The 25,994-nt window shown below is 38.2% G+C and overlaps 2 protein-coding genes across 5 annotated transcripts in view; both read left to right on the forward strand.

The window, feature by feature from the left end:
- FGD6 (FYVE, RhoGEF and PH domain containing 6) overlaps nucleotides 1–6,354 on the forward strand; it is a 110,802-nt gene extending 104,448 nt beyond the window's left edge. For all 3 annotated transcript variants that reach the window (XM_087449090.1, XM_087449089.1, XM_014779992.2), the window contains one exon: nucleotides 1,874–6,354. In XM_087449090.1, coding sequence (XP_087305216.1) covers nucleotides 1,874–1,910 — 37 coding nt within the window. In that variant the 3' untranslated portion in view covers nucleotides 1,911–6,354. The remainder of the gene's footprint in view (nucleotides 1–1,873) is intronic.
- Nucleotides 6,355–7,658: 1,304 nt separating this feature from the next.
- NR2C1 (nuclear receptor subfamily 2 group C member 1) overlaps nucleotides 7,659–25,994 on the forward strand; it is a 53,244-nt gene continuing 34,908 nt past the window's right edge. For both annotated transcript variants that reach the window (XM_087449091.1, XM_087449092.1), the window contains exons 1-3: nucleotides 7,659–7,869; nucleotides 20,296–20,369; nucleotides 23,450–23,680. In XM_087449091.1, coding sequence (XP_087305217.1) covers nucleotides 20,316–20,369; nucleotides 23,450–23,680 — 285 coding nt within the window. In that variant the 5' untranslated portion in view covers nucleotides 7,659–7,869; nucleotides 20,296–20,315. The remainder of the gene's footprint in view (nucleotides 7,870–20,295; nucleotides 20,370–23,449; nucleotides 23,681–25,994) is intronic.

Consider the following 25,994-nt stretch of genomic DNA (forward strand, 5'->3'; position numbering starts at 1 on the left):
TGCATGCAGATAAAAAAGAATGCTTTAAGTAAGCAAGGCTTGTCATTTCTTAAGGCAGTTAGAATTAATGTACCAGAATTACAAATGTTCCTATTTAATCGGGCACAATGTTACAAATACCCTGTAGGACTTTTTTTTTTTCAGTCTATGTTAGGATATCCATCCATGTATCGCTGTTACTCCAAACAATTCCTTTTGGGTACTGAAGAATATTGTTTTTTCTTTTGTGAGGAGATCAGCCCTGTGCTAACATCTGCCAATCCTCCTCTTTTTTTGCTGAGGAAGACTGGCCCTGGGCTAACATCGTGCCCATCTTCCTCCACTTTATATGGGATGCTGCCACAGCATGGCCTGCCAAGCAGTGCGTCGGTGTGCGCCTAGGATCCGAACTGGCGAACCCTGGGACGCTGCAGCGGAGCACGCGCACTTAACCACTTGCACCACGGGGCTGGCCCCTGAAGAATATTTTTAAATTGTGTCACTTAACTAGTTTTTCTGTAAAAATTACTTGGATAAAATAGTAATTGCCCTAATATTCTGTTAGATATTATATTTCTCTTCATTTTCATCTGTATTCATCATCAAACTGATAAAAATCATTGCTTTTCAATATACATCTTTTGCTTATATCATTAAGTTGACAAGATAGAAATCTCTTCAAGACAGAATTGAATGTAGTTGGGTGAAGGGAACCAGCTTACTTGTAATGTAGAATTAATACAGACTAAATTATAGTTTCTCTTTGAGGTTATTACTATCATATGGATTACTTTTTTGCACATTACAGAATATTAAAATGTGTTAATTTTAGAAATTTTTGGCTTTTTAAAAGCCTTTTTATTATGGCATAACTTATATGCCATTTGCATTTAAAATTAAAGTTTCTGAAAATTCTGTCCTTGAAATTTGAGCTAAATCTGTTATAGGCTGCTTTTACTAATTAAATTGAGTGATTTCAAATGTTCCTAGTAAGTTCAGAAGCAATTGCACTACTAGAGAGTTACAGAGAGACTACCTCCAAGTGTCTTCTGAATTACTGCAGCTGTGTGTATTGTCAGATTAAAACTTTGAGATGAATTTTTCAAATATGTCTATGAAATTCTGAGATGCTTTTATGTTACATGCAAAATTTTGATCAACTGGGAGTAGACTAGATGCTAAATTCCTCTTCATTGAAAATATTAGAACAGGTCTGGACTATGGACGCCCAAGGAATCTCTGGTTGGTAGAATTAAGAGAGAAGGAGGGGCCAGCCTGGTGGCGTAGCAGTTAAGTTTGCCCCCTCCCTCGCCCTCTGCTTCGGCGGCCCAGGGTTCACAGGTTCAGATCCCCCAGCATGGATCGAGGCACCGCTTGTCAAGCTATGCTGTGGCAGCGTCCCATATAAAGTAGAGGAAGATGAGCATGGATGTTAGCCCAGGGCCAATCTTCCTCAGCAAAAAAGAGGAGGATTGGCAACGGATGTTAGCTCAGGGCTAATCTTCCTCACAAAAAAATAAATTAAAAAAAAAAAGAGAGAAGGAGACAGGGACAGAGCTGCTATTCCTAAAAGTAGAAAGAAGGTTGAAATAAAGGCCTTTGCAGATATAGCCACTTCCAAAACCAATTAAATGGGATCATCAGGACTTCATAGAACTTTTACATGAAATGCCACTTCCTCAGGCCTCACAGAAATAAGAGATGCACTTTTCAGGCCAAATTTTGGACCAAATAAAGGGTAGTTTCATATATACAGAATTCTAGTTTGCTATAGGAAAGATTTTAAATATATGGTTAGGGTAATTGGATCCATAGGCACAGCTGTTATCTATATTTGTCTTAACATATCGGATGATTGCATTGTACAAATCTAACAAATTTCTCTTATCAATAGGTGGATAGAAGCATTTCAGGAAGGCACAATATTGTAGCAGTATTGGTTTCATCTCTTCTGTGATTCCAAAAGGGTGGAATTTCGTCCGAATGGAGTCAATGCAGTACGAAAATTTTATATAAATGAACACTGCCAGGATAAATCCAACCAAAATCTTCATCAGATATAAGAAATTATTTTGTTAGGTATAAGGTAATTTTTTTTAAATGTTTGTTTTTTCATGTATGTTATTTATTAAAATTTTGATGTTTACCTAATGGTCAGAATTATTTCTGAGACTCACACTGAATTCTAAAGTACCTTTTCTTTAGAAACCAGAAAACTTACCTTAATAGAGTATACTGTATTAACTGTTTGTGACACAGTCCACACTGTTTTCTCAATGTGTTTTGCAGTGTTACATTGTAACATTCTCACTAGTGATAAGTCTTTGTAAATAAAAAACATCAAGGAGCAAATTTCCATGCAGTGTTTGGTTTAGGAATTATGATTATGAAACTGCTGATGAAAAAAATGCATGTCTTTGAATCAATAAACTTAGATGAATTTTTATATCTTTTAATAGAAAAACACATGGCCAACTTCTACCTCAGTAACTGTGAAATGAAATCCCGGTAAATTACCTAAAGTATTTCTACTGTTATGTACCTCTTTTGGCATGAGATAATATAACATCATCAAGGAATTATAGCAAAGGGATAGAATCTGAATTTTTATTTAACTGAACTATGAGTGGGAAAGAAGATGTTTTAATTTGCAGAGGAACACAAATAATAAACTTTATGGCCTTTACAATGTCTAATCTTCTTTTAAAAGCTACCAGTTCAACACAAACATAATGTATTATTTTTTTAAAAACAAAATATAGTAAGCATTATATTACATAATGTCCCTTGCTAATGTAAGAGTTCTGAGCCCAAATCAATGGTGGTAGTATTTGTATCTAAGAAGAATGTTACATTTCCTATAATACTGTGCTTTAAAAAATGAACTGGAATTACCATTATCAAAAAAGCACAAATTCTAAGCCAGTATTACCTGAAATTGTATAGTATTCATTTTTTAAAGGTCTTTTAATATCACTTTGTTATGTCCTCCCGGGGAATTAAAAAAAAAAAATCCTTTATTTCTTGAACCAACTGTCAGTGCACCTCATTAGGAAAGATTTATATTCATAATTCTGGTGCACTTATTGTTTAATGTATGAACTACTTTGTACGTAAAATTGTTGATTAGCAGAAGAAAAATGAAATTAATGCTATGAGTAAAGTCATTCCTGATGTTAATATCATTTATCGACTGAGCTTAAACTAAATCTAAATTATCTTAAATGGCAAGGTGATCCATAGAATATTTCATTAAAGGGCACAAGAATTTCCCTTTCTGCTTTTATGTAAAGGATTTCCTAATTCAGTGTGATATTTATGATTGCCAAGAGAATTGCTGAGTGCCTTTCTGAAGCCTTTTGAATGTTGTTGCAGCACCCGAGTGCCTACTAAATCTAGAGTTGGCTGCTGGAGTTTTTTCTAGCTATTGCTTGCTATGGAATCATTTTAAATCCTCTTGCAACCTCACACATAATCCTCACATGCTATCTCCCAAGTCTTCTGTCACTGTAAGTAAACTAATACTTCTTTGCAACTCATTAATTTTAATCAAGATAGATAGCATAAATAAGGCTTCCATGTTAAAATCCCTGCAGTTTTTGGTGTATCCTTTTTGGAGACTAAGATTATACCTTACAAAGTACTTCCCTCTGCTTCACTGGGTCTGGCATTTCGCAAAACAAGTTATTTGGAGTTCTTCCTTCCTCCTCTTGAGCTCTTGACCTTCTGACTGCAAGGTTTGGTTTTAACCTCAGAATCTAAGAAATATCAGCCAGGCTATTCTATCTTCCAATGGCTGGCTGAATCAGGAAGCCGTTATATATCTAAATAGAAGAAACACTGCACAAACTTCTAGTAATTCTCCTAATTAATTACATGTGAAACTCATGTATGATTGTACTAGCTGTTGGCTTAGCCCCATGGAGGGTTTTGAAAAATATAAAATATAGCCTTTTGAGGAAGCTATCAGATTACCACCCCCCCATAAAGATGTTTTAAATGTGAAATAGTATTACATTCCATTTCCCCCTTATCAATCGTTCATAACTTACTAAAGCTGATCAGTTATTTATTTAACTTGGCTCATTGAATGTCCACCAAGAAACCTTTTGTTGTAAAGCTACTTAAAAAAAATCTCTCCTGATAGTTAATATTTTGGAGAAAAAATATTACTGGGTACATTCTATAAATGAGAAGTATAAATAGTACCTAGATCCCAAGGAATACTGTGTTTATTACACTGATAACATGTGCTTCCATCAAACCCTTTTCAGGTATCTCCTTTCATTCATAAGGAGAAAGAAGCAGCAGTTATAAAGCTAAGCTAAAAAGGCTGCTGAAAGTAACCTAGACAAGAGATGCCAGGTTAAACTAGGGGAAGGCTGGCATCCTTAAGGTGCATGTCCCCAACTATGTTCCTCCCTTACCCAGGGCAGCTGTAAATGTAGAGGACCCACCAAAGTCCTAGGAAAATGGAAAAGGGTTTCTTTGGCATCATCTTGGATTTCTGAACCTCTCTCCAACCTCTCTCCCCGTGTTCTCTAATATACCCAGTATTCTCCTTTTGTCCTTTGCCCAAGATACTTAATTCTCTCTTCTTCAACCAAAAGCTTGATTCTTGGAGTATGTAGCAGTATTTCTTCAAAGAAGATCATCAGAGCCAATTTTGTTTAATATAAAACTGTAATGAAGCAACTAAGTGAAGACAACTTTAAAGTGTAATTTTGTTAGCCAAATGTATATTTTATATTTGGTTGGTAGACTATATCGAGAAATAGGGAAAGTCTGCTATTTGGTAATTTAGTTAAAATGTAAATGTCATCACAGCATATGTTGCTATGTCTTGGAGTGTGCTTCCATTATACTCATTTTTTGAAGTTTGAGATCCATTGTAGTCAAATGTAGTCAACAGGATTTCCAGAGAAGTAAATCCATTTTCTCTTACCGTACCTCACACTCCTTGAAGGCAGATATTATATCTAAGATATCAGTTTCTCACAAAATACCTACCCTGTATCTTTTGAGAGAAATTATTTGTTGAATTGAAGAAAGTGAGGACAGGATTCTTGTCATCTACAACTCAAACACAGCCCCCAAGATGCCCTCATTATAACTCACATCTTAGACCTACACTTTTCCACCATCCTACAAGGCCTTATTTGCAACCACCTGCTGGATATGTACATGAGTCCTTAAGCATTTTAAACTTTTCATGACTAAAACTCAACTCACTGTCTTTTCATTCAAGTCTGTTTATTTTCTTCTGTAATGTAAAAATACCATTCTAAGCTGCAGAGTCTGCCTCCACGTCGGTGAGACTGCAGTTGCTCTTGTATCCGTTCCATCTTCATTGCCCTTCTGTTGTTGCATAGGCCCTGGCTCAAGTCTTTGCTACCTCTTCCCAATGATTAGGATAACTTTTCTTCTAATTCCAATGCCTTCTTTGTGTGGTCCCATTTTAAACACTGCCAGAGCCATCTTCTAAAGTTCTTCTAAAATTTAGTTTCATCCCTGCTCTTTACAACTTTCATTGGCTTCCCAGTGGCTTGGCATGGAACACTTTTCCTCAGGTATCATATAGTTCAGCTAACCTCAACTCAGCCTTTCTCTGTTCATGCTGTTTTCTCACCCCCTCCCCCATTTTTGCCTATTTGTCCAAGACTTCTCTGTAACAGTTGATCCTAGTTTTTCTCTCCCCTATTCCTCCAGACATCTGGTCTCTCCTTTCTGTATGCTCCCATAGCCTTTAGCTCATAAACAAACTTTCTTATGGTGCTTATCCATTCTGTCCTTGAGAACAGCAACTGTATCTTGTTCATTTGAGATCCCCCCTCAGCATCTGGCAGAGTGCCTTGCATGCAGTGGGACACTCAGTATTTGTTTGGTATATTAAATTACTTTAAATGGATCTCTTCTGATTTTTTTTTTTTTTTGAGGGCCTCCAATACACAAATATCATTCTGGAGCCTATGCCACTTTTAATGCTATTATTTTCTAAAGGAAAATCTTATCTATGACTTTTTCCCCCTTTAAGAAAAGAGATAATTTCTGGTAGGACTTTTTTTTTTTTAAGATAAAGATAGTAGAAAAATTTCCAAAAGCCAAATGTCACTTTCCTTTTTTGGGGGATGTGGAGGAAAGGATGAAGGGGGGCAGCTTTCTCTTATATAAGTTGGTCATAGCATGTTAAGAACCAATCTTGAAATACTGTTTTGTTTTTTTAAATGATATAAGGAATTTCTAGAAACACTTTTTACTTAAAGTGATAATAGTTTGTATGTTATTGTCGATATAGAGATATAGATCCTCTATAAATATTAGCATTGTAAATAATGTTAATATGTATATTTATATGAAATAAATTTACTATATCTACTTGTAGTGTGATGATATCTTTTAAATCATAACTTTTTATTAGTCACACATTTAAAGATGAACCTCACTGACCTGTTTTCCTGAAGCATAATTAGGGGAAGCTCTTCTTCATCCCAAATGATGTTCCCAAAATGGCTTCTACTTTTAGTAAGTCGAACTTATTGTGACTTAAGTGAATTAATTGGCTTAATTGTGGGTAACCACAAGCATCTATATAGGCATGCATATTATGCACTAAGAACAGAGAAAAGGTCTCAATTGCCTTTTTCTGTTTTTCAAAGTATACTTTCTTAACTTTCACCTTTGGAACCAACTTAAGGATGTAGGGGGTGGAAGGAAGAGGGACTGCCTTAAAACCACCAAACAGAACAAATGATGCTAAAAGGAAGATGGGGGCTTTTAGAGAATGAGGCATAAAAGCATACTTCCACTTGTTAGGGATTGTTCCATGCCCTTTTTCTGTCCAGATGCCTAGTTCCAGAGGGAGATGACAGAGGAGACATTCTCGTTCCCAGTGCACATTTGTTTTTCCTGACTTCGGTTTCCGGCCTGAGTCCGTGACTGCTTTTCTAGTGCCAACCCATACACTACTAAAGAAACTTCGAGGACCTCTTCTCTGAAAGTCCAGACCACACGGTACTTTGTATACAGGGCAGCTCTTCCTGCCACACGTCGGTGTCGCAGGTGGCCCCTGTCAGAATGTGATGTTCTGTCAATGCCTGTCCATTTCACCAATCTTTATTGACCATCAGGCATTGTTCTGTGTGCTTGGGAATACACAGCTGAACAAAACACAAAAACCAGCCTTCGGGAAGCTTACATTCTAATTACATTATATTCTTGCTCCATTTAGCCATTTTACCTATTTACTCACAAGAGTTGATAAGAAAACTTTGCCTTACTATACAGGATTCTGCCCTAGCTTGTCGTTTTATTTAAGAAAATTTTAATTCTCTTATTGGCATCTACCCAGACTCGTTAGTCCTCTAATAAACCTTAGGGTCTAAGAACCTGTAACAGAGCCTAGTTTTCCACAACTTAGAAACCGAACTGCCTAAAACTCATTATTATTACTGAACTCAAACGTCTCAAAACTTCCTTTAACCACCGCCTTTGGCAAACGGTATGCCAAGCGCACGCGGCTTCCCGGTGTCCCTGATAGGCACGCGCAGCCCTAGCGGGGCAGTCTCCCTCCAAGCCGACAGGGGGCAGCGGACTTTCAGAGGCTCGGTTCTCTCCTCCCACCACCCGAGGAACGTCACGACCTCCTCGCCGCTTCGCCACACCACTAATGCGCAGGCGCGGGAGGGAGCGCGCCCCGCGGAGCCGAGGGAGGGGTCACGAACTCTGACCCCCCAAATACACAAACCCAGAAAGCTCCCTACCCCCACTTTTCTTTACCCTCCCCCCTTCAGTGTTCTCCAACCTGTCTCCTCCCGGAGCGCCCCAGCAGCCGCTGCAGCGGGACTGTCCGGTCCACGCCCGGCGCAGGACGTGACGCGGGGAGAAGTGCCGGTAAGAAGTGCCGGGTGGGGAGAAAGGCGGCCACGGATGCACCCGGAGCGGGGGACGGGGGTGTCCCTTCATCCCAACTGCCAACGGACGCACCCCCAGTACCCCCACAACCTGCGGGCTCCGCTGGGCAGGGCCCGCCCGTCTGGCAGGGCCGCTCGGGCTGGGCTGGGCGAGCGCAGAGTGGCCGGAGCGGCGGGGCCGAATGCGCGGGGCTGCGAGAGAGGCCGCGGCCAGCGCCGCGGGGCCGCGAGCCCGGAGAGGGGCCGGGGCGGCGGGCGCGGGAGGGCGTCTGCGAGCGCCTGGGCGCGCACGGCAGCCTCTCCCGCGGCGCCTCCTGCGGCGCCTCTGACCTTTCACCTACAGGAAAAGCTTCCGTCCCGCCGCCGCCGCCGCTTCCCCCGCCGCGGGAGCCGCGCGCCCGGCCGGGCCCTGGGGCTCAGGCGCTGGCGGGACGCGGGGAGGCCGGTCCTCGCGTGGAGGAGCGGCGAGCCGAGGCCCGAATCCCCGTCCCCGAGGCCCTCTTCCTAATTCTCGTGCTGACACGGGACCGACGGGATAACGCCCTCAACTCTCACCGCCGATGGGGCGAGGTAGCCGCTGCCTTTGGACCTGGATCTTTTGAGAAAACAAATGGAACGACCCAGGGTCCTCACTGCGCTGGGCATGTCCAAGCTTCCAGTAGCTCTTTTGTTAAGAAACCCTGCCTCCAATTGCTGCAGATACCGTTTTATGAATTACAAATGTTGGCGAGTTGTCTCATAACCTTCACTGAGTAGGTCAGCCTGTTTAAGAAAAAAATAGCTGGAAGGGAAAAGCAAAAAGACTTGAAATGAAGGCTGTAGGATTTTTGTGCGTCTGGAAGTTGTAAATAGGCTTTCGACTTTGAGGTTTTTGAACAGTCTGGTGTGTAATTGGTGGGCTGGTACACTGATTGTTTTTAGATTTTGCTCATATGTCCCATTGGTAGATCTAAAAGATATTTCTGTTTATCCTGATAAAAAAGTGGATGGTATGAAATGTAAGTAATTTCATCATTCTTTGTAGGGACGTTTCAGTCTTCTTTCAGGAAGGGTTTTGAGGGAGACACAAATCAAAGGCAGCAAACATTGCCAAAATATCTTTGTCTCTGTATCTGCCACACAAAGAGTTTAATTCCTACCCTTGGGGAATAGAAAAGACCAACAGCATGTAACAAGTAATTAATAGTATAAATATAATTCTTTATCTTTTTTGAGTCGTAGGACCCTCTGCAACCTCTTAAAATCTTTTATGGAAGCCATGGACCATCTCTCTAGAAAAATGCACCTTTACATAAAATTTTGCATACAATATTAGAGGTTAATAGAAGTCTGTTCGTGAATGCTAGTTAATCTTAGAAAGATTGGATTTAAGAAAAAAAAAATTTTGAGCTTAGTCTTAAAGGCCAGGTGGAATTTAAATTCGGGAGGAGGAGCTTTGAATGGTATATTGGGGAATAAATAACACCTCATTTTTACCTGAAGAGAGGTCCCTCTTCGGAGTGATAGGAGATGAAATGGGAATATGAGGAAGTCAGACTATAAAGGAAGTCTCCTTTCTGTCCATAGTGCCCAGCAGGCTATAGGGGCTTCATAAATATTGAAAAAACACCAGAAGAAGGACTGAAACTATTCTTTGGCCATTAAGGAGACACAGATGGTTCTGAAGCAGGAGGCTAAGGATGTGTTTCAGTTCAGTAAGCATGCTGAGATCTTGCTACTTGTGAAAGGTACTGATAAAAAGATGGTTTTTGCCTCCATGGGACTTTGAATGTACACAAAGATGGTTCTTGCCTTCTAGGGACTTTTCATATACACAAAGTTGCATATTTTAAATAAACATTCAGGAAACTCAATGCTGGCAGTACCTGAAATTTTACCCCAAGTGTTCTTAACTTGGAGGCCTTGGACTGGCCGCAGGAGATTTTATGAACTCCTTGAAATTCAGTATATACCATCATTTGTAGTGTGAATGAATGTGAACTTGTGTTTTCTGGTAAGGGAAACTTGAACTTCAATCAGATTTTCAGAGATGTTTGACCCACTCCCCACTGAAAAACAAAAAAAAGGAGAATCATTGTTTTATATCATATTTTCAAACATTTTGACTATTCCTCACAGAAAGAAATACGTTTGCAGGAGATGTAGCTGACCTACCTAATACATAGACACAAGCGCAGGGAAAGAGGCAAAATGTGGAGGCAAAGGAATACATTCCAAGTGAGGGAACAGGACAAAACCCCAGAAGAGGAACTAAGTGAAACAGAAATGAGCAACCTACCTGACAGAGAGTTCAAACAAAGAGTGTTAAGGATGCTCACGGATCTGGGGAGAAGAAGGGATGAAGTCAGTGAGAACGTCAGCAAAGTAATGGAAGATGTAAAAAAGAACCAATCAGAAATGAATACAATACAATACTGGAAATGAAAAATTCACTAGAGGGACTCAAAAAGCAGAGTAGAGGATATAGAAGAATGGATCTGCGAGCTGGACGAAAGACTAGAAGAAATCACTCAAGCTGAACAGATAAAAGAAAAAAGAATTAAAAAGAGCGAGGACAGGCCGGCCCTGTGGCTTGGTGGTTAAGTGCGCGCGCTGCGATGCTGGTGGCCCGGGTTCGGATCCCGGGTGTGCATCGAGGCACCACTTCTCCGTCCATCCTGAGGCCGAGTCCCACATACAGCAACTAGAAGGATGTGCAGCTATGACATACAACTATCTACTGGGGCTTTGGGGGGAAAAAATAAAATAAATAAAACCTTTAAAAAAAAAACAACAAAAAAGAGTGAGGACAGTCTAAGGGACCTCTGGGACAACATCAAGCGCACTAACATCCCTGTTATAGGTGTCCCAGAAGGAGAAGAGCGAGACAAAGGGGCAGAAAGTCTATTTGAAGAAAGAATAGTGGAAAACTTCTCTAACCTAAGGAAGGAATTAGACATCCAGGTACAGGAAGCACAGAGAGCACCAAACAAGGTAAACCCAAAGAGGCCCACAGCAAGACACATAATAATTAAAGTGTCCAGAATTAAAGAGAGAATCCTAAAAGCCACAAGAGAAAGACAAGTTACATACAAAGGAAACCCCGTAAGGCTATCAGCTGACTTCTCAGCAGAAACCTTACAGGCTAGAAGAGAGTGGCACGAATATTTAAAGTGCTAAAAGGAAAAAAACCTACAGCCAAGAATACTCTACCCAGCAAGGTTATCATTCAAAATGGAAGGAGAGAGAAAAAGTTTCCCAGACAAGCAAAAATTAAATGTTTGTCACTAAGAAACCAGTACTACAAAAAATGCTAAAGGGACTTATTTAAGGGGAAAAGAGAAGACCACAAATAGGAAAAATGATCTGTTTCCGTGATAAGAGGGTAAAGGATACAAATGCACAAAAAGGAGGTTAGATATGGTATCAAAAACATAAAATCTGGGATGAGGGGAGTTAAAGAGTAGAGCTTTCAGACAGAGGTCAAACTAAAGAGACCATCAACTTAATATAGATTGCTATATATGTAGGTTACTATATATGAACCCCATGGTAATCACAAAACGGAAACCTATAATAAATATACAAAAAACTAAGAGAAAGGAAACCAAACATCATAATAAAGCCATCAAACTGCGAGGGAAGAGAGCAAGAGAAGAAGAAAGGAACAGAGAAGAACTACTAAAACACTGAGGAAATAAAAAATGGCAGTAAGTACATACTTATCAATAGCTACTTTAAATGTCAGTGGACTAAATGCTCCAATTAAAAGGCATAGGGTGGCTGATTGGATAAAACAAGACCCATATATATGCTGCATACAAGAGACACACTTCAGACCTAAAGACACTAACAAACTGAAAGCAAAGGGATGGAAAATGATACTCCACGCAAATGGCAATGAAAAGAAAGCTGGAGTAGCAATACTCATATCAGACAAAATAGACTTTAAAACAAAAACGGTGAACAGAGACAAAGAAGGGCACTACATAATGATCAAGGGAACAATCCAACAAGAGGATATAACACTTATAAATATCTATGCACCCAACATAGGAGCAGCTAAATATGTAAAGCAATTATTAACAGATGTCAAAAGAGAAATAGACAGTAACACAATAATAGTAGGGGATTTGAACACTCCACTTATACCAGAAATACCTTTGCATCATGACTCACACACAGATTAAATTGAAATAAAGTCTTTGCAAGACTGTTCTTACCCTCACTATACCTGGTGCGCTATTTTCTGTTTTCTTTTTTTGAAAAGAAATCTGACCTAAATTTCCCCATCCATAAGTGGCTCACAACACGAAGTTTAGAAAATATTGCTTTGGATAACAACGGCCTACGTTCAGTTGATGGGAGTGGGACTGGTGGGGAAAGAATGGGGAGAGATCGGATGTTGGGAAAAGAAAATGAACTGTATCTCATGTTGTCAAAGAGCACAGACTTAAAATTTTGAATCTGAATGGAAGAAGGATGGCACCATTGACACTACAAATGCTTTTTTCTGTGGGGAAGATGTGTAGAAATGAGATCAAGGTAAATGTGAAAAAAAATAAGGGCCAAAATATGTAGGACTGTGTGTCTTCTGTATGTTAATTGCCTCTCAAGTAGTAAAAGCAGCGTCCTTGTGCTTTTTGCTTTGTCCCTCAGGCTGGTAAAAATGCATATCCGTCAATGCCTGACTCAGAGGTCTCTTCTGTAAGGTGTTCCCAGACCCTGCCTCTCCAGTGTGGTGGTTCTTAACTCCTCTTGCTCAGTTATTGAGTGCTTTTTGTTCATTCGGCTAACTTTAGGGACTACCTCTTACCTATAAGAGACTGTTAGCCGTCGGTATAAATATTTTCACTTAACGTTGAATTTTTACAAGTTTTTGAGGTAGATTTTATTGAATCCATTTTATTTATTAGGAAACTGAGCCTCAGGTTAAGTGACTGACATAGTCATACATTAAGTAAAAATGAAATTGGAGCTCTGATTTACTGATTTAAGGTCTAGGACACTCTACTACCTATATAAACTCCCTCTTTCTCTATTTTTCTATTTGTTACTCCATCCTAGTTTGCTTCATAACATTTACTACATGGTAATTTTTAAAAATTTGTTTTCTCACTAAAAATAAGCTGCATGGGGCAGACATCTTTTCTGTCTTGTTCACTGTCAAGTCCCCAAGTCTCACAGTGCCTCAGTATGTTTCAGCAAATACTTGCTGAGTTAAGATATGGATACCAGGCACTGTTAAACACTAGAGGTTCACTGAAAAATTTAGTTCATTGCAAAACTACACAGTTCTTTTCCTTAGAAGTCTACTATTGGAGATGGTCATTATGCAAATAAGGGCAGGGTGCTTTAGAAGATAAATGGGCACAAGATATAGTGGACTACAGATGAAGGAATGCTTACTTTTCTAATTACAATAGTAGATACTCATTCGAAAAGCATAAAGAAGAAAATAAGTGGTCCATCTCCACCTAGAAAAGTCACCATTAACATTTGAAAACGTTTTTAGTCCTTTCGTGTTTTGCATAGTTAAAATCGGTTGCAAATAAAATTTTCTTTCTTGATCTTTGCATTTAGTTTGTCATGAGCATTTTCTCTTCATCATTAAACATTTTTCTTTACATGATTTTAACAAGAATTTTTTTTGCACAAATCTTTGCTCTTTGTCTTTGGCAAAATGTCACCTTGGTAAGGCCATCTCTGACCTCTTATTAAAAATTGCGACTCCCTCAAACTGGAAACATTTTCTGTCACTAGTCCCTGCTCTGTTTTCCTCCATTTCACTTTTCACCATTTGGTGATATTTTATTTATTTATTTATTTTTGTCCTTTTCACCACACCGAAATATAGACTTCACAAGGGGAAGTTTGTTTTTAATACTCCCTGCTGTATCCCTAACACTTAGAAAAAGGCCTGCCCCTTAGTAAACACTCAACAAGTATTCCCCCCCCCGCCAAAGCCCCAGTAGATAGTTGTATGTCATAGTTGCACATTCTTCTAGTTGCTGTATGTGGGACGCGGCCTCAGCATGGCGGGAGAAGCAGTGCGTCTGTGCGCGCCCGGGATCCGAACCCGGGCCGCCTGCTTCGGAGCGCACGCACTTAACCTCTAAGCCACGGGGCCGGCCCTAGCAAGTATTTGTTGACTGGAAGAAGAAGGATATTGAATGAATTATTGGGTTAATGACCGTGAACGTTTTTAAGGCTCTTAATACACATTGGCAAATTACTTTTCTAGGAAGGTTATAACAATTTAGACTTCCATCAACAATATGTAAAGAATGCCTGTTGTGTCTCATTTTTGGAGTTAAATTTAGTCTTGGTTAACAAGCATATATTGATCTAGTGATTTTGTGGCGTTCATGGTAGAGAGAGAATATATATAGGGAGAGTTTTTGGTGTAGGAGAAAATAAGCAGCCTTGTTCAGTGGACTACTACATTAGCAGTGTCTTTGAGCTCTGTATATATTGTTATAGCTAGTATACATATATGTACAAGCTACCTAGTTTTATGCTCATTTGCCTATTTTTAAAAAACTTTATTGTCTTGGTAAAGAATAATGGTTTCTTTTAAATTTAATTTTATTTAGAAAACATTCAAGTCTGTGTATCTCTTTTTCCTGTTACTGAATCCCCCTTTGTGAGCCCTGTTTTTTAGCTTTCATTTAAAGCTGGGCATAAAATCTGGACTGGTAACCCAAAACTATTTTGATTCTTTTCGAACTCTGTCAGTAGTCCCTCCCCATCAAGAAGATTCTGTATATCAGTACATCAGAGTAACTGATAACCCCTAATATCTTTTGTTTCGTGAGAAAGTATAACAGCCTCCAGTCCTTAGGACTCCATTACTCAAGTTTTTAATATTGAGGATTGCAAGGCTGCCTTGCCTTCACTCCTTATGCCTTTTTACCAGCTTAAAAAAACAAAAATTTTTTTGGTATGTTTGAAAAAAAATTTGTCAAAATTAATTTTATTTTGTGAATTCTCTAGAAACTTTGGAGGCTATTTAGAACAATATAACTATAAAACTAAATTTGTCATTTACTAAACAACTCACAAAGCGAGAAATTAGAAGGATTTTGATCTGAAAGTAGCCAAAAGTAGACCTCGTGATAAAGTATTTTATAAGAATAAGAGGGTTTGGGGCTGGCCCAGTGGTGTAGCGGTTAAGTGTATGTGCTCTGCTTTGGTGGCCCGGGGTTCCCAGGTTCAGATCCCGGGCATGCACCAATGCACTGCTTGTCAAGCCATGCTGTGGTAGCGTCCCCTATAAAGTAGAGGAAGATGGACACGAATGTTAGCCCAGGGCCAGTCTTCCTCAGCAAAAAGAGGAGGATTGGCATTCAATGTTAGCTCAGGGCTAATCTTCCTCACGAAAAAAAAAAAAAAAGAATAAGAGGTTTTTTTCCCTTCTTTTTGGGATTGCTTCAACTGACAACAGAAAATTGGAGTCAATGCTGAGTTAAATTTTTTGAGTAGCTCGGTCGTCTTCAGTGGACTTCTGGTGGCAGAGTTCTGTGTATCAGTAGCAGAAACAAGTTGAACTGGTTGCCTGGCTCATGATGATTGTATTAGCAGCCCTGTCTGTGCTAGTCCCCATCTTTTGGTAAATAGGCTTTCCAAAAATGAAAGCTGCCAATCATATTAACCTTCCTTTCCCTCTTCTTGGCCCCACCTACAGTGATTAATCCAAGAGATGAGCACATAATCTAAACTGGGCCAAACAGAATCAATTACCAAGATTTTAAAATTGGAATTAGAGAATACTTTTCCTTTCCTGGTGCTTTACTACAAAGTCAACTTTAAGAAGCCGCATAGGGGGAAGCTGAGAATAGAAGGAGGAAGATGAGTGACAGCATCAGAAATCCTAGTTCCAGTTTTTCCCAAACTCAGCTCTTCTGCAGTCCTAGCAGTGTATATTGCCCATTCCCCCTTCCCCAATACCCTCACACTTTTGTTTTCTTGAACTAGCAGTAGTTGAGCTTTTATCACAACCAAAGTGACTAATGCACTCTCATAAATACCTGCTTTCATGCCAAATCTCTATTTTATTCTCACCAATTTTCATCATTTCCCCCTTGCTAATTTTTTTTCTATCAAAGTGAATAATACTGTCCTCTGAAAATTTCTGAATTTTATTAAAAATTAATTTGCATAGGATTTGTAATTTAGATAGTCTACCTCTTTTTTGTAAATGGTAAAACATTCTTTTGAAATGAAGAAGATTGATTCATTTGAATTATTTCATGGATCTATTTCCATGTAAATATGTATCATATTCTTGGGTAGTTTAATGAGAAAAATACATAATGATGAAAATAGGATTATAGATTTGATTTTATATCACTTTGTGCTGTCCTAGACTTGAATCTTAGAATTAAGTTAATGAGCTGGCTTGACAGATACCCAACAGGCGTTACAAGTAGGATATGATAAATATTTTGAGGTCGAAATGGAAGATATATGTTTGCTTGGGGAGGGGTCAAAAGGGGAAAGGTTGTTCTTAGTCTGCCTTTCTGATAAATCTGTTTCCCAGATTCTGCTCATTTCTGTTTTGCTCAACACAAATTAGATATATGATTGAAGTAAATATGATATGAAGTAAATATTCTAAAAACTTTACCTGAGTGTTCTTTTGCTAACCAGTTTGGATTATATGGATCTGTAAAACAACATGAAGTAAGGGCTTTAGACTACTGCAGTAGTGCAGAGGGTTTATGTATAGACAATTAGAAAATTGATATGTTGGATCAGAAGATGGAATCCACCAAATATATGTATGTGTATATTTTTCTGAGGAGGGTGTGTAGCTTTAGTCAGATTCTCTAAGGCATTTGTAACTCCAAAAAGGTTAAGAATCCATTACAGTTTCTTGCTCTTTTCTTCCCAAACAAAAAACAAAGAAAGAAAAACAAAATCTGAAAATCACTGAATTCACTACTCAAGAAATCTATTCCAAGAATATTAACGTTCAAATACATTAGCATTGTGTTACCTATAGCATTGCTAATAACAAAGTACATAATCAAACATGAACCTGTGCATGCATACATATGTGTGCATCACACATTATACCCTCATACTCTTTGGTCTCTTTGGCTAAAATAATAATCTTAGTATAGTTGTTAGCTTGTATAATAGTACTGAGATGTGAATTCAGGCCTTCCTATTCATATACTTTTAAGTAATCAAGCAATAATAATGTATAGAATAATTTACCTAGGTTTTCATTATGAAGTAGCTTCTTGGAGTCTAATGCGCTGATAATACTGGTGTTGATTTTAGGATTTCTGGAAAAAATTCCTCTTTTTTTTTTTTTGGTGAGGAAGATTAGCCCTGAGCTAACATCTGTTGCCAATCTTCCTCTTTTTGCTGAGGAAGATTGGCTCTGAGCCAACATCTGTGCCCATCTTCCTCTATTTTATATGTGGGATGCTGCTGCAGCATGGCTTGATGAGCAGTGCATCACTCCGCCCCCGGGATTCAAACCTGTGAACTCCAGGCCAGCTCCAAGATTCTTCTTCTTTAAACTATTTTTTTTTTCTTCTAAATCTCTATGTTTTTATCATATTTGTGGCAATATAATTACATTTGTTAGTTGACAGTCTTCACAGTTTATCAAAAAAACAAAAACAGAAACAAGAAGAGAAACCTTTATCAAGAAGTAGTATTAGTGTTGTGGTGAGAATATAAATAACCACAAACTCCTGTCCTGTCACCAACTATTTTTTATTACTTTTAATTAATTGTTTGTGGTAATACCTGTAATTAAAATTTTAAATGAATAAATACTTACTCAGTGAAAAATAAGTCTCTGGTCTATCCTTGTTCTCAAATTTCCAGTTCTTCTCCCTAAAGGTAGTCACTGTAACCGTTTTCTTATGTGTCCTTCCGAGTGGCTTTTCCTCTCTCTAGTTAGCATTTTAAAGCTTTCTTGACATAGATTTTGCACGTTTCTTATAAGTTTTATGCCTAAGTGTTATGGGCTGAATTGTTTCCCCCCAAAATTGAAGTCCTGACTCCTAGTACCTCAGAATGTAACTGTGTTTGGAGATAAGGCCTTAAAAGAGGTAATTGAGTTAAAATAAGGTCATTAGGATGGGCTCTAACCCAATATTTCTGTTGTGTCTATAAGAAGAGGAGAGTACAACACAGACATAAACAGAGGGAAGACATATGAAGATACAGAGAGAATATGGCCATTTACAAGCCAAAGGGATAGGTCTCAGAAGAAACAACCCTGCCGACAGCTTGCCTCAGACTTCTAGCCTCCAGAATTATGAGAAAATTAGTTTTTTTGTTTAAACCACCCAGCCTGTGCTACTTTGTTATGTCAGCCCTAACAAACCAATACAGATTTTGGTACTGGAAAGTGGAGTTCTGCTGTGACAAATACCTAAAAATTTGGAACTGAGAAATGGGTAGAGGCTGGAATAGTTTTGAAGTGCATGCTAGAAAAAGCCTAGATTGCCTTGACGAGATTGTTGGTTAGAAATATTGATGTCAAAGGAGATTCTGGTGAGGGTTCAGAAAGAAAAGAGCAGAGTTATTAAAAAAGCTTCTGTCATCTTAGAGATCCATATATCATCATGAACAGAATGTTGGTAGTTGTATGACCATTAAAGATGCTTCTTATGAAGTCTCAGATAGAAGTGAGGAACATGTTATTGGAAACTGGAGGAAAGGCGAACTTTGTTATGAAGTGGCAAAGAACTTGGCTGTGTTGTGTTCTAGTGTTTTGTGGAAAGTAGAACTTGTAAGTGATGAACTTGGATATATATCTGAGGAAATTTCTAAGCAAAGTGTTGATGATGCAGCCTGTTTCTCCTTGCTGCTTATAGGTAAATGTAAGAGGAGAGAGAGAAATTAAAGAAGGAATTGTTAAGAAAAATGGAAGCAGAACTTAAAGATTTGGAAAATACTCAGCCTGTCCATATTGCAGAAAAAGAAAGCTTGTTCTGGAGAGGCTACTTAGGGGGTGACTGGACAACCCTTTGCTAAAGAGATTATGGGCATGTGGTTTATGGATTCAGTCAGCCAGAAACCAGGAATAGAGATGGGATTATCCAGGAGAGATCTGTAGAGGACTGTCTTGTCTGATGGCTTGGACCCCCATGCATTGCATGGGAGGCAACAAGATTTCTGAGAACTTCGTACCAGCAAAAATGCTGCCAGTTCGGACTGAAGAGGACAGAGATGGGACAGAATGAGAGAAGGCTGTCAGACTTGTGAGGTTCTGCTGGATGGGCCAGTAGAGCTATTCAGTTTTGAACATGTGTTATCTTGAAGGAAAAGGAAGAATGGACCCCCCAGAGCACACAGGTCTGGGGAGCAGTGCTGTCGTCTTGGTTGGTTCCAGAGATGTTGAGGCCACTGCTTTTCAATCTAGTGAGAGATAGTTAAATAGTCAAGCTAAAAATTGAATATTGCTTTTACAACTAATGGAAGCATTTAAAAATTTAAAAGTAATTGAAAGAAAAACAATTCAGGTAATTTGGCAATTATTATTATAATTACAGAATATTAGTGAACTTATGATGAACAATATATAAGATAAAGTCAGAAATAATTTTTGTATTCTTGACCACATGATACAGAGAAAAAGCAAAAGTCAAAGTCAACCCATTAATCTTCAGACTCTCATCTATTTGAAGACAGTTTTACATTAAATTCAAATTAACCTTAATATATAAAAAATTGCCACAAATGAAAAACAGTCACAAAATTCTGGAGAAATCTTCTATCCTTCTGAATGAATGCAATTACTTTGTCAGTTTTTATGATATATTGGTAAAAGAGTGTGTTAAATGACGACTACAGTGATGTGTTTGTTTACAGATAGGGTCGCCCTTATTCAAATTAATAAACTATTACTCTTGGTCTGTATCAGAGTTGTACTGTTTAGGCTTCAGTATCTTTAAAAAGTGAAATTGTTTGATAGTGAATATTCATTTTTTCTAAATAGACATTTTCTTTTCTTTTTTTTTTTATAATTTTATTTATTTATTTTTCCCCCAAAGCCCCAGTAGATAGTTGTATGTCATAGCTGCACATCCTTCTAGTTGCTGTATGTGGGACGCGGCCTCAGCATGGCCGGAGAAGCGGTGTGTCAGTGCGCGCCCGGGATCCAAACCCAGGCCCCCAGCAGCGGAGCGTGAGCACTTAACCGCTAAGCCACAGGGCCGGCCCTAGACATTTTCAAAATACATAAAAGCAGGGAGAATAGTTTTATGAGGACCTGTATAAACTTTACCAGTCTTCAGTAATTGTCAGCACGTGGCCAGTCTTGTTTCTTCTCACCAACCCCAACTGGATTATTTCAAAGCAAATTTTAACTATCATATAATTTCATTTGTAAATTTTTCAATAAATATGTTTTCATGGGTGTAATTGTGAAAAAGCATCTTTTTATTTTTGGCAGGACATTTTGACAATTAGATCATGGCAACCATAGAAGAAATTGCACATCAAATTATTGAACAGCAGATGGGAGAGGTATGTCTAGTTTACAGTTCATTCAATGACTCACCAAACTTATTTACACCAAATGTATATGCTAGGTTCTGGAGGTACAGAGGTAAAAGATACCCCCAGCTTTAAGGTAGCTTTAATCTAGTGAGAGAGAGTTGAATAATCAGACAATCACAATAGAACATGGTAAGTGCTATAATAGATAATAGTATGGGGTGCCCTGGGAGTACAGAAGGAAAACAACTGATGAAGAGTTGTGGAGGGATATGGGGACCTAGTCGGGCAACATTTTTGGAGGGTGCGAAATCTGAGGCCAGTCTTAACAGACCAGTGGGAAGAGATCCATGTCAATAGACAAGTCTTTGTTTTTTAAACAGTTATGTCCTATTCCTTAGTAAGAGGTACAGTAATCCAGAGGTTTTCAAAGCATCGTCTAGGGACTCTTTCAGAGAGTTAACAAGATCAAAACCGCTTTCATAATAATACTAAAATCTTATTTGCCTTTTCACTATTATTCTTTCACAAGTATACAGTGGAATTTTCCAGAGGCTACATGACATGTGATGATATTGTATGATGAAATGTGTCAACATTTAAAAAGTGTACATAACTCTGTGAACCAGTGTTTTCCAAATGACCATTGCATGATGTTATAAAATCACTCATGAGTTAAAAGATCCATTTCAATTGCAGGATAAACTAATGGATTTTAATATAGTTTCTGATTCCACATTGCAACTAACCTTTAAAAAGCTATCATTTGTCAAGTTTTGGTGTAGTATCAAAGAACAGTTTCCACAGTTTGAAGAGGCTATTAAGATGTTCTTCCCCCTTTTCAACCAATAAATGTGAGGCTGGATTTTCTTTCTATATATTTTAACCAAAACAACATATTGCAAGAGATTGAATGCAGAGGCAGGTGTGAGAATCCAGCTTCTATTAAGCCAGACATTAAAACAGTTTGCAAAAATATAAATCAGTACCACTATCCCCACTAAATTTTTGTTTGGAAAATATACTTATCTTTCGTAAAAAAGTATTGTTACTTATGTTAACATTTAATGAGTCATTTTTAAATGAATTAACAAATATTTTTAAAATTTCTGTTTGAATTTCTAATATGGTAAACTTCAATAGATATAACCCACATATAGACAAAAGCCCTTTGAGACTCAGTAGTTTTTTAGAATGTAAAGGGATCCTGAGACCTGAGAACTGTTTCCATAATCTATTATACTGTTCTTTATTGAAGGCCATTTGGATTGCTTTGGTTTCCAGTTATAACTATTATGCTGTAGTAATCATCCTTTTACTCATCTAAGCAAAATGTTTCAACCCTTGCATGCATCGAATGCTCTTTTCTCTAAGAAATAAGTGTGAGCCATTAGTCTTTTATTTACATCACAATTAATATTACTGATAGAAATAACCCCAAATAAAACTTACAACAGCTTAAACTTTTACATGGTAAAATATGTTGTAGATTAACTGACTCAAAGTCACATTGTATAGGTATTGAAAATTTCAAAAATTGTTAGAAGGATGGAGACTGGACTTGGTCGAAATAACCTATGTAAAATAAAATTGACGGCAGTTAAAACTGCACCCAGAAAAATGGGACATGGTAGAAATAAAGATCAACAAAGAAAACTCAAATTGGCAGCAGCTATAATCAATACAGTCTTCCCTAGACAAAAACTGATCAGTGATTCAGAACTTGGTTGTAAATTTTGCATAGAAAAAGAATCTTGATAAAAGTAACGTCAGGGAAATGGAAAAAAGTTGGAAACAAACCAACTTTGCCATTTTAAAATTGAATCGAGAAATTAAATTGGCTTAATGAGTTTACTCTGTAAAATATTTGCTCAACAAGAACAAAATGCTAGGCTAATTCACTTTGTTCATGAGCTTGCTCTTCCCCAGACTGCTGCATCTCGGTTGTTGGTGATTCTGTCCTGCCAGTTGCTCAGGCCCAGATTTCATAGTCATCCGTGACTCTTCTCTCCTCATATGCCACATCCAATCCGTCAGCACATCTTGTCACCTCTCCCTTAATAAAATATCCCAAATCCAATCATTTTTCACTCCCAGTACAGCTACCCTGTTCCCAGCCAGTATCTCTGCCTATATATAATACCCAGATATTGCCAGTATCCGTGCAGTAGCATCCTTTCTGGTCTCCCTTAATTCTGCTCTTGAACATTCACAGTCTAGTCTTCACGCTAAATTTAGAATGATCCTTTTTGAAGAAGATCCTGCTGCTCCTCTGCTCCATAAACCCTCCAGTGGATCTCCATTTCACACAGTAGGAAATCCAAACTTTTTATTGCCTGCGAATCCCTATATGATTTGGCCCCTGCTGTCACTCAGATCTGATCTTCTCTTCCATAATCCCTCTCTTTCACTCACACAGCTCTCCTCCTGTGCCTGTTGCCTCAGATGTGTCGAACACACTCCTGCTCCATGGCCACCTTTTATGTTCTGTTTCCTCTACCTGGGATGCTCTTTCCCTAGCTAGTCCTAAGCCTTAGTCTGTTCCTTGACTCAGGTCTGTGCAAAACTGTCATCTCCTCGTTGCTCTCATTCCATCAGTGACTCGCACCTTACCCTGCTTTAGTTTTCTTCGTAGCAGTTAATACTACCTGACAATGTTATTTGCTTATTTGTTTTTATCTGCTTGTCCTCACTAAAATAAAAGCCTTATGAGAACAAAGACTTGTTTTGTTTATTACTATATCTCAGGACCCAGAACAAAAAGTGCTTGGCAGATAGAATGCACCTGATAAATGTTTGTCTAAATGGAAGGTGGGAGGGAAGAGGAAGGAAGGAATCAAAATAATGAGGTCCAAATATTCTTACTATTATACCTTTATTTGCATATTTCTGTATTTCTGTAGGATGGGATTTCATAAAAGTATAAAAAGTGTTTAGAAGATGTATATGTATGTGCTAGTTGAAAAGGTGTGCGTGTGATGTGTATTACATTGAATATATATGTAGTGGTGTGCTTTTCCAGCTTTGTCTGAAGGTCTGAGAAAATTGTGTCCTTAGAGAAAAAAAAAGATTGAATTGAATTGATTACTAATTTGACACGATTGTATTAGATTGTTACAGAGCAGCAAACTGGCCAGAAAATCCAGATCGTGACAGCACTTGATCATAATACACAAGGCAAGCAGTTTATCCTGACAAATCATGATGGCTCTACTCCAAGCAAAGTCATTCTGGCCAGGCAAGATTCCACTCCAGGGAAAGTTTTCCTCACAACTCCAGATGCCGCAGGTGTCAACCAGTTATTTTTTACAACTCCTGATCTATCTGCACAACACCTCCAGGTAAATAACTATAAAAGTGTCTTTTCATCTTACACATGAAAAAATTAAAAAGCATGTTATAAATCCTGCCATTAAGACTTTATGTGTTGCATGTTCAGTAGGAAAAAAAAAAGTCTTGCATAAAATTATGTGCTGTGCAGATTCTCTATGGTGACTGCCCTCTCCTATGGGCCTCTATACTTTTCCTGACACATCCTCACACCCGTATATTTTGGGGGGTTCTTAGTTGCATACAGTAAGATCCACTCTAGCTAGTTTGGCCAGGAAGGGATTTAGTAGAGGATGAGAGCTCAAAGAATTGTTGGGAAGGCTGAAGAAACAGTTCTAGGTCAGATTTCCAAGAGTAACTATTGGAGCATGCTGCAGGACTGACTTCTGAGAGACCTGCTGCTTCTGCACAATTAGGAAACTGCCAAATCAGGAGCATGTTCTGTAGCTGCAGTTCCCCCCACCAAGCTGCCTGTGCCTCGAGCAAGAGGCTGCCAAATCAAGAAGTCAGTACTATAGCTGCCAACTTGGTCACTGTGCCTCTCTGTTTTCATCTACATCTTCATTGATGTAGCAAGCTGTCTACCTGATGGTCTGCTTTAACACTGGAACTCAGTCAGTAGTGTAGATTAATTTTACATTGTTTTAATTTTTGCAAGTTGTACATCATTCTTCACAGAGCCAGTTAAGCCTTTTACACACTGCATGCCTCTGGTTAGGTAGATATTTTTACTGCTGGTTGCTGTGATTGAATACAAACACAATGAATCCTTAAATTTGCGTTCAGAGATTTTTAGGGGGAATGCCCACTTAAAATTGGATTACATATTTTGTGATGAACGACTGATCAAAGAAAATTCCTTTTAAGATTGAAAAACTAATTCATAAAATACAAAATTTTGCCTATATATCCTGATAGATTCTGTTATTCTTAAGATTACATCATTTATATTATTTTTGGAAATTGCTAAGGTAGAAAATGGATAGGATTTATAAGAAGTTATTTCATCAACAAGACAGAAGTCACTAAAAAGTTTATAACATTATGCATACCTTAATTTCCGTATTTTTTTTATTAATAGACTTGATTTTAGTTGTTATGTCTCCTTTGAAATGGAATTACCTAGTATTGGATGACCTTGACAGTTTTGACGTGTACCGGTCAGATATAGTGTAGGTTGCCCCTCCATGGGACTTTGGCTGACTTTTTCCCTCCTCATCAGGCTGTGGTTGTGGGTTTTAGGAGGAGGAGGATCACAGAGGTTAAGAGCCGTTTTTATCGCATCATATCAAGGGTATTTAACTATCATCGTGTTTTATGGCTTGTGATGTTGACCTTGACCACGTGGCTGAAGTGTATCAGATTTCTCCAGTGTAAATTTCTCCAATTTTTTTTTTTCTCTATTTTAAAAATAAAGATAATACTGGTACTTTGCCTACTTTATAGATCATCTCTAAGGGCAATGAAAGAGAAACAGGTATAGGATGGGCTTCCCCAAGGGCGAGAAGATTGGATTTCTGGTCTAGTGACCTAAGATGGGATATGGGCAAGTCTCTTAACCTCTCAGCGTCTCTTCTACCCTCAGGAATAATAGCAGATAAAAGATTAGCACCATTTGCAATAGATAAGCTATTCAGGAAAAGAGTAATACTTTTTTCATAGGTGCTTTCAAAGGACATTTAATTCCAGAAATTGTTGGGTTTTTTTAAGTTTATTAGAGACTGATTTTTATGGTGATATAAGAAGAAATTATGCCACTATAATGTAGTATGGGATAGCCATTTTAAGGACTGTTTAAAGTTTTTAAAATCAGAATTGCTTCTGAAGGCATTCCCATCCCTAAGAAGAAAAAGAGTCCAAGTAGAGGATTATTTTGTGAGTTGTTTTAAAGCAAGGGGAGGTATCTACTAAATGCCACATCACATTTTTTTGGATTGGATTAATTTGTTCACATTTCAAAAGATTGCAAGAAAATAATGAAAAGCTTGAAGGATAAACCTAAAGAAGAAACTAGTATTTCTTTGCCGGCATTATATTAGCCATACCTAGTAATGAGCCGTACCTAGTAATGAGCTCTTTATATTAAAGAGGCTTAGTAATTTGCCCAAGTCCACCGCACCTAATGCTACTGACTTGCTACCATTTATCAGACTCTAGAGTCCATGCTCTCAACCACTACACCTAACCCAAATCTTAGCTCATTAATGAAAAGTTTATACCTTTGTATATCAATCATATATCCATAATTATAAGTAAATATATATCAATAACATTTTTTCTTTATAACTTTTTCTATTTAAAAAATTCAGTTATCTTTTTATGCTG

Source organism: Ceratotherium simum, chromosome 25 (genome assembly GCF_057802395.1).
Source record: "Ceratotherium simum simum isolate JZ-2026a chromosome 25, ASM5780239v1, whole genome shotgun sequence".
In the NCBI taxonomy this organism is placed as follows: domain Eukaryota; kingdom Metazoa; phylum Chordata; class Mammalia; order Perissodactyla; family Rhinocerotidae; genus Ceratotherium; species Ceratotherium simum.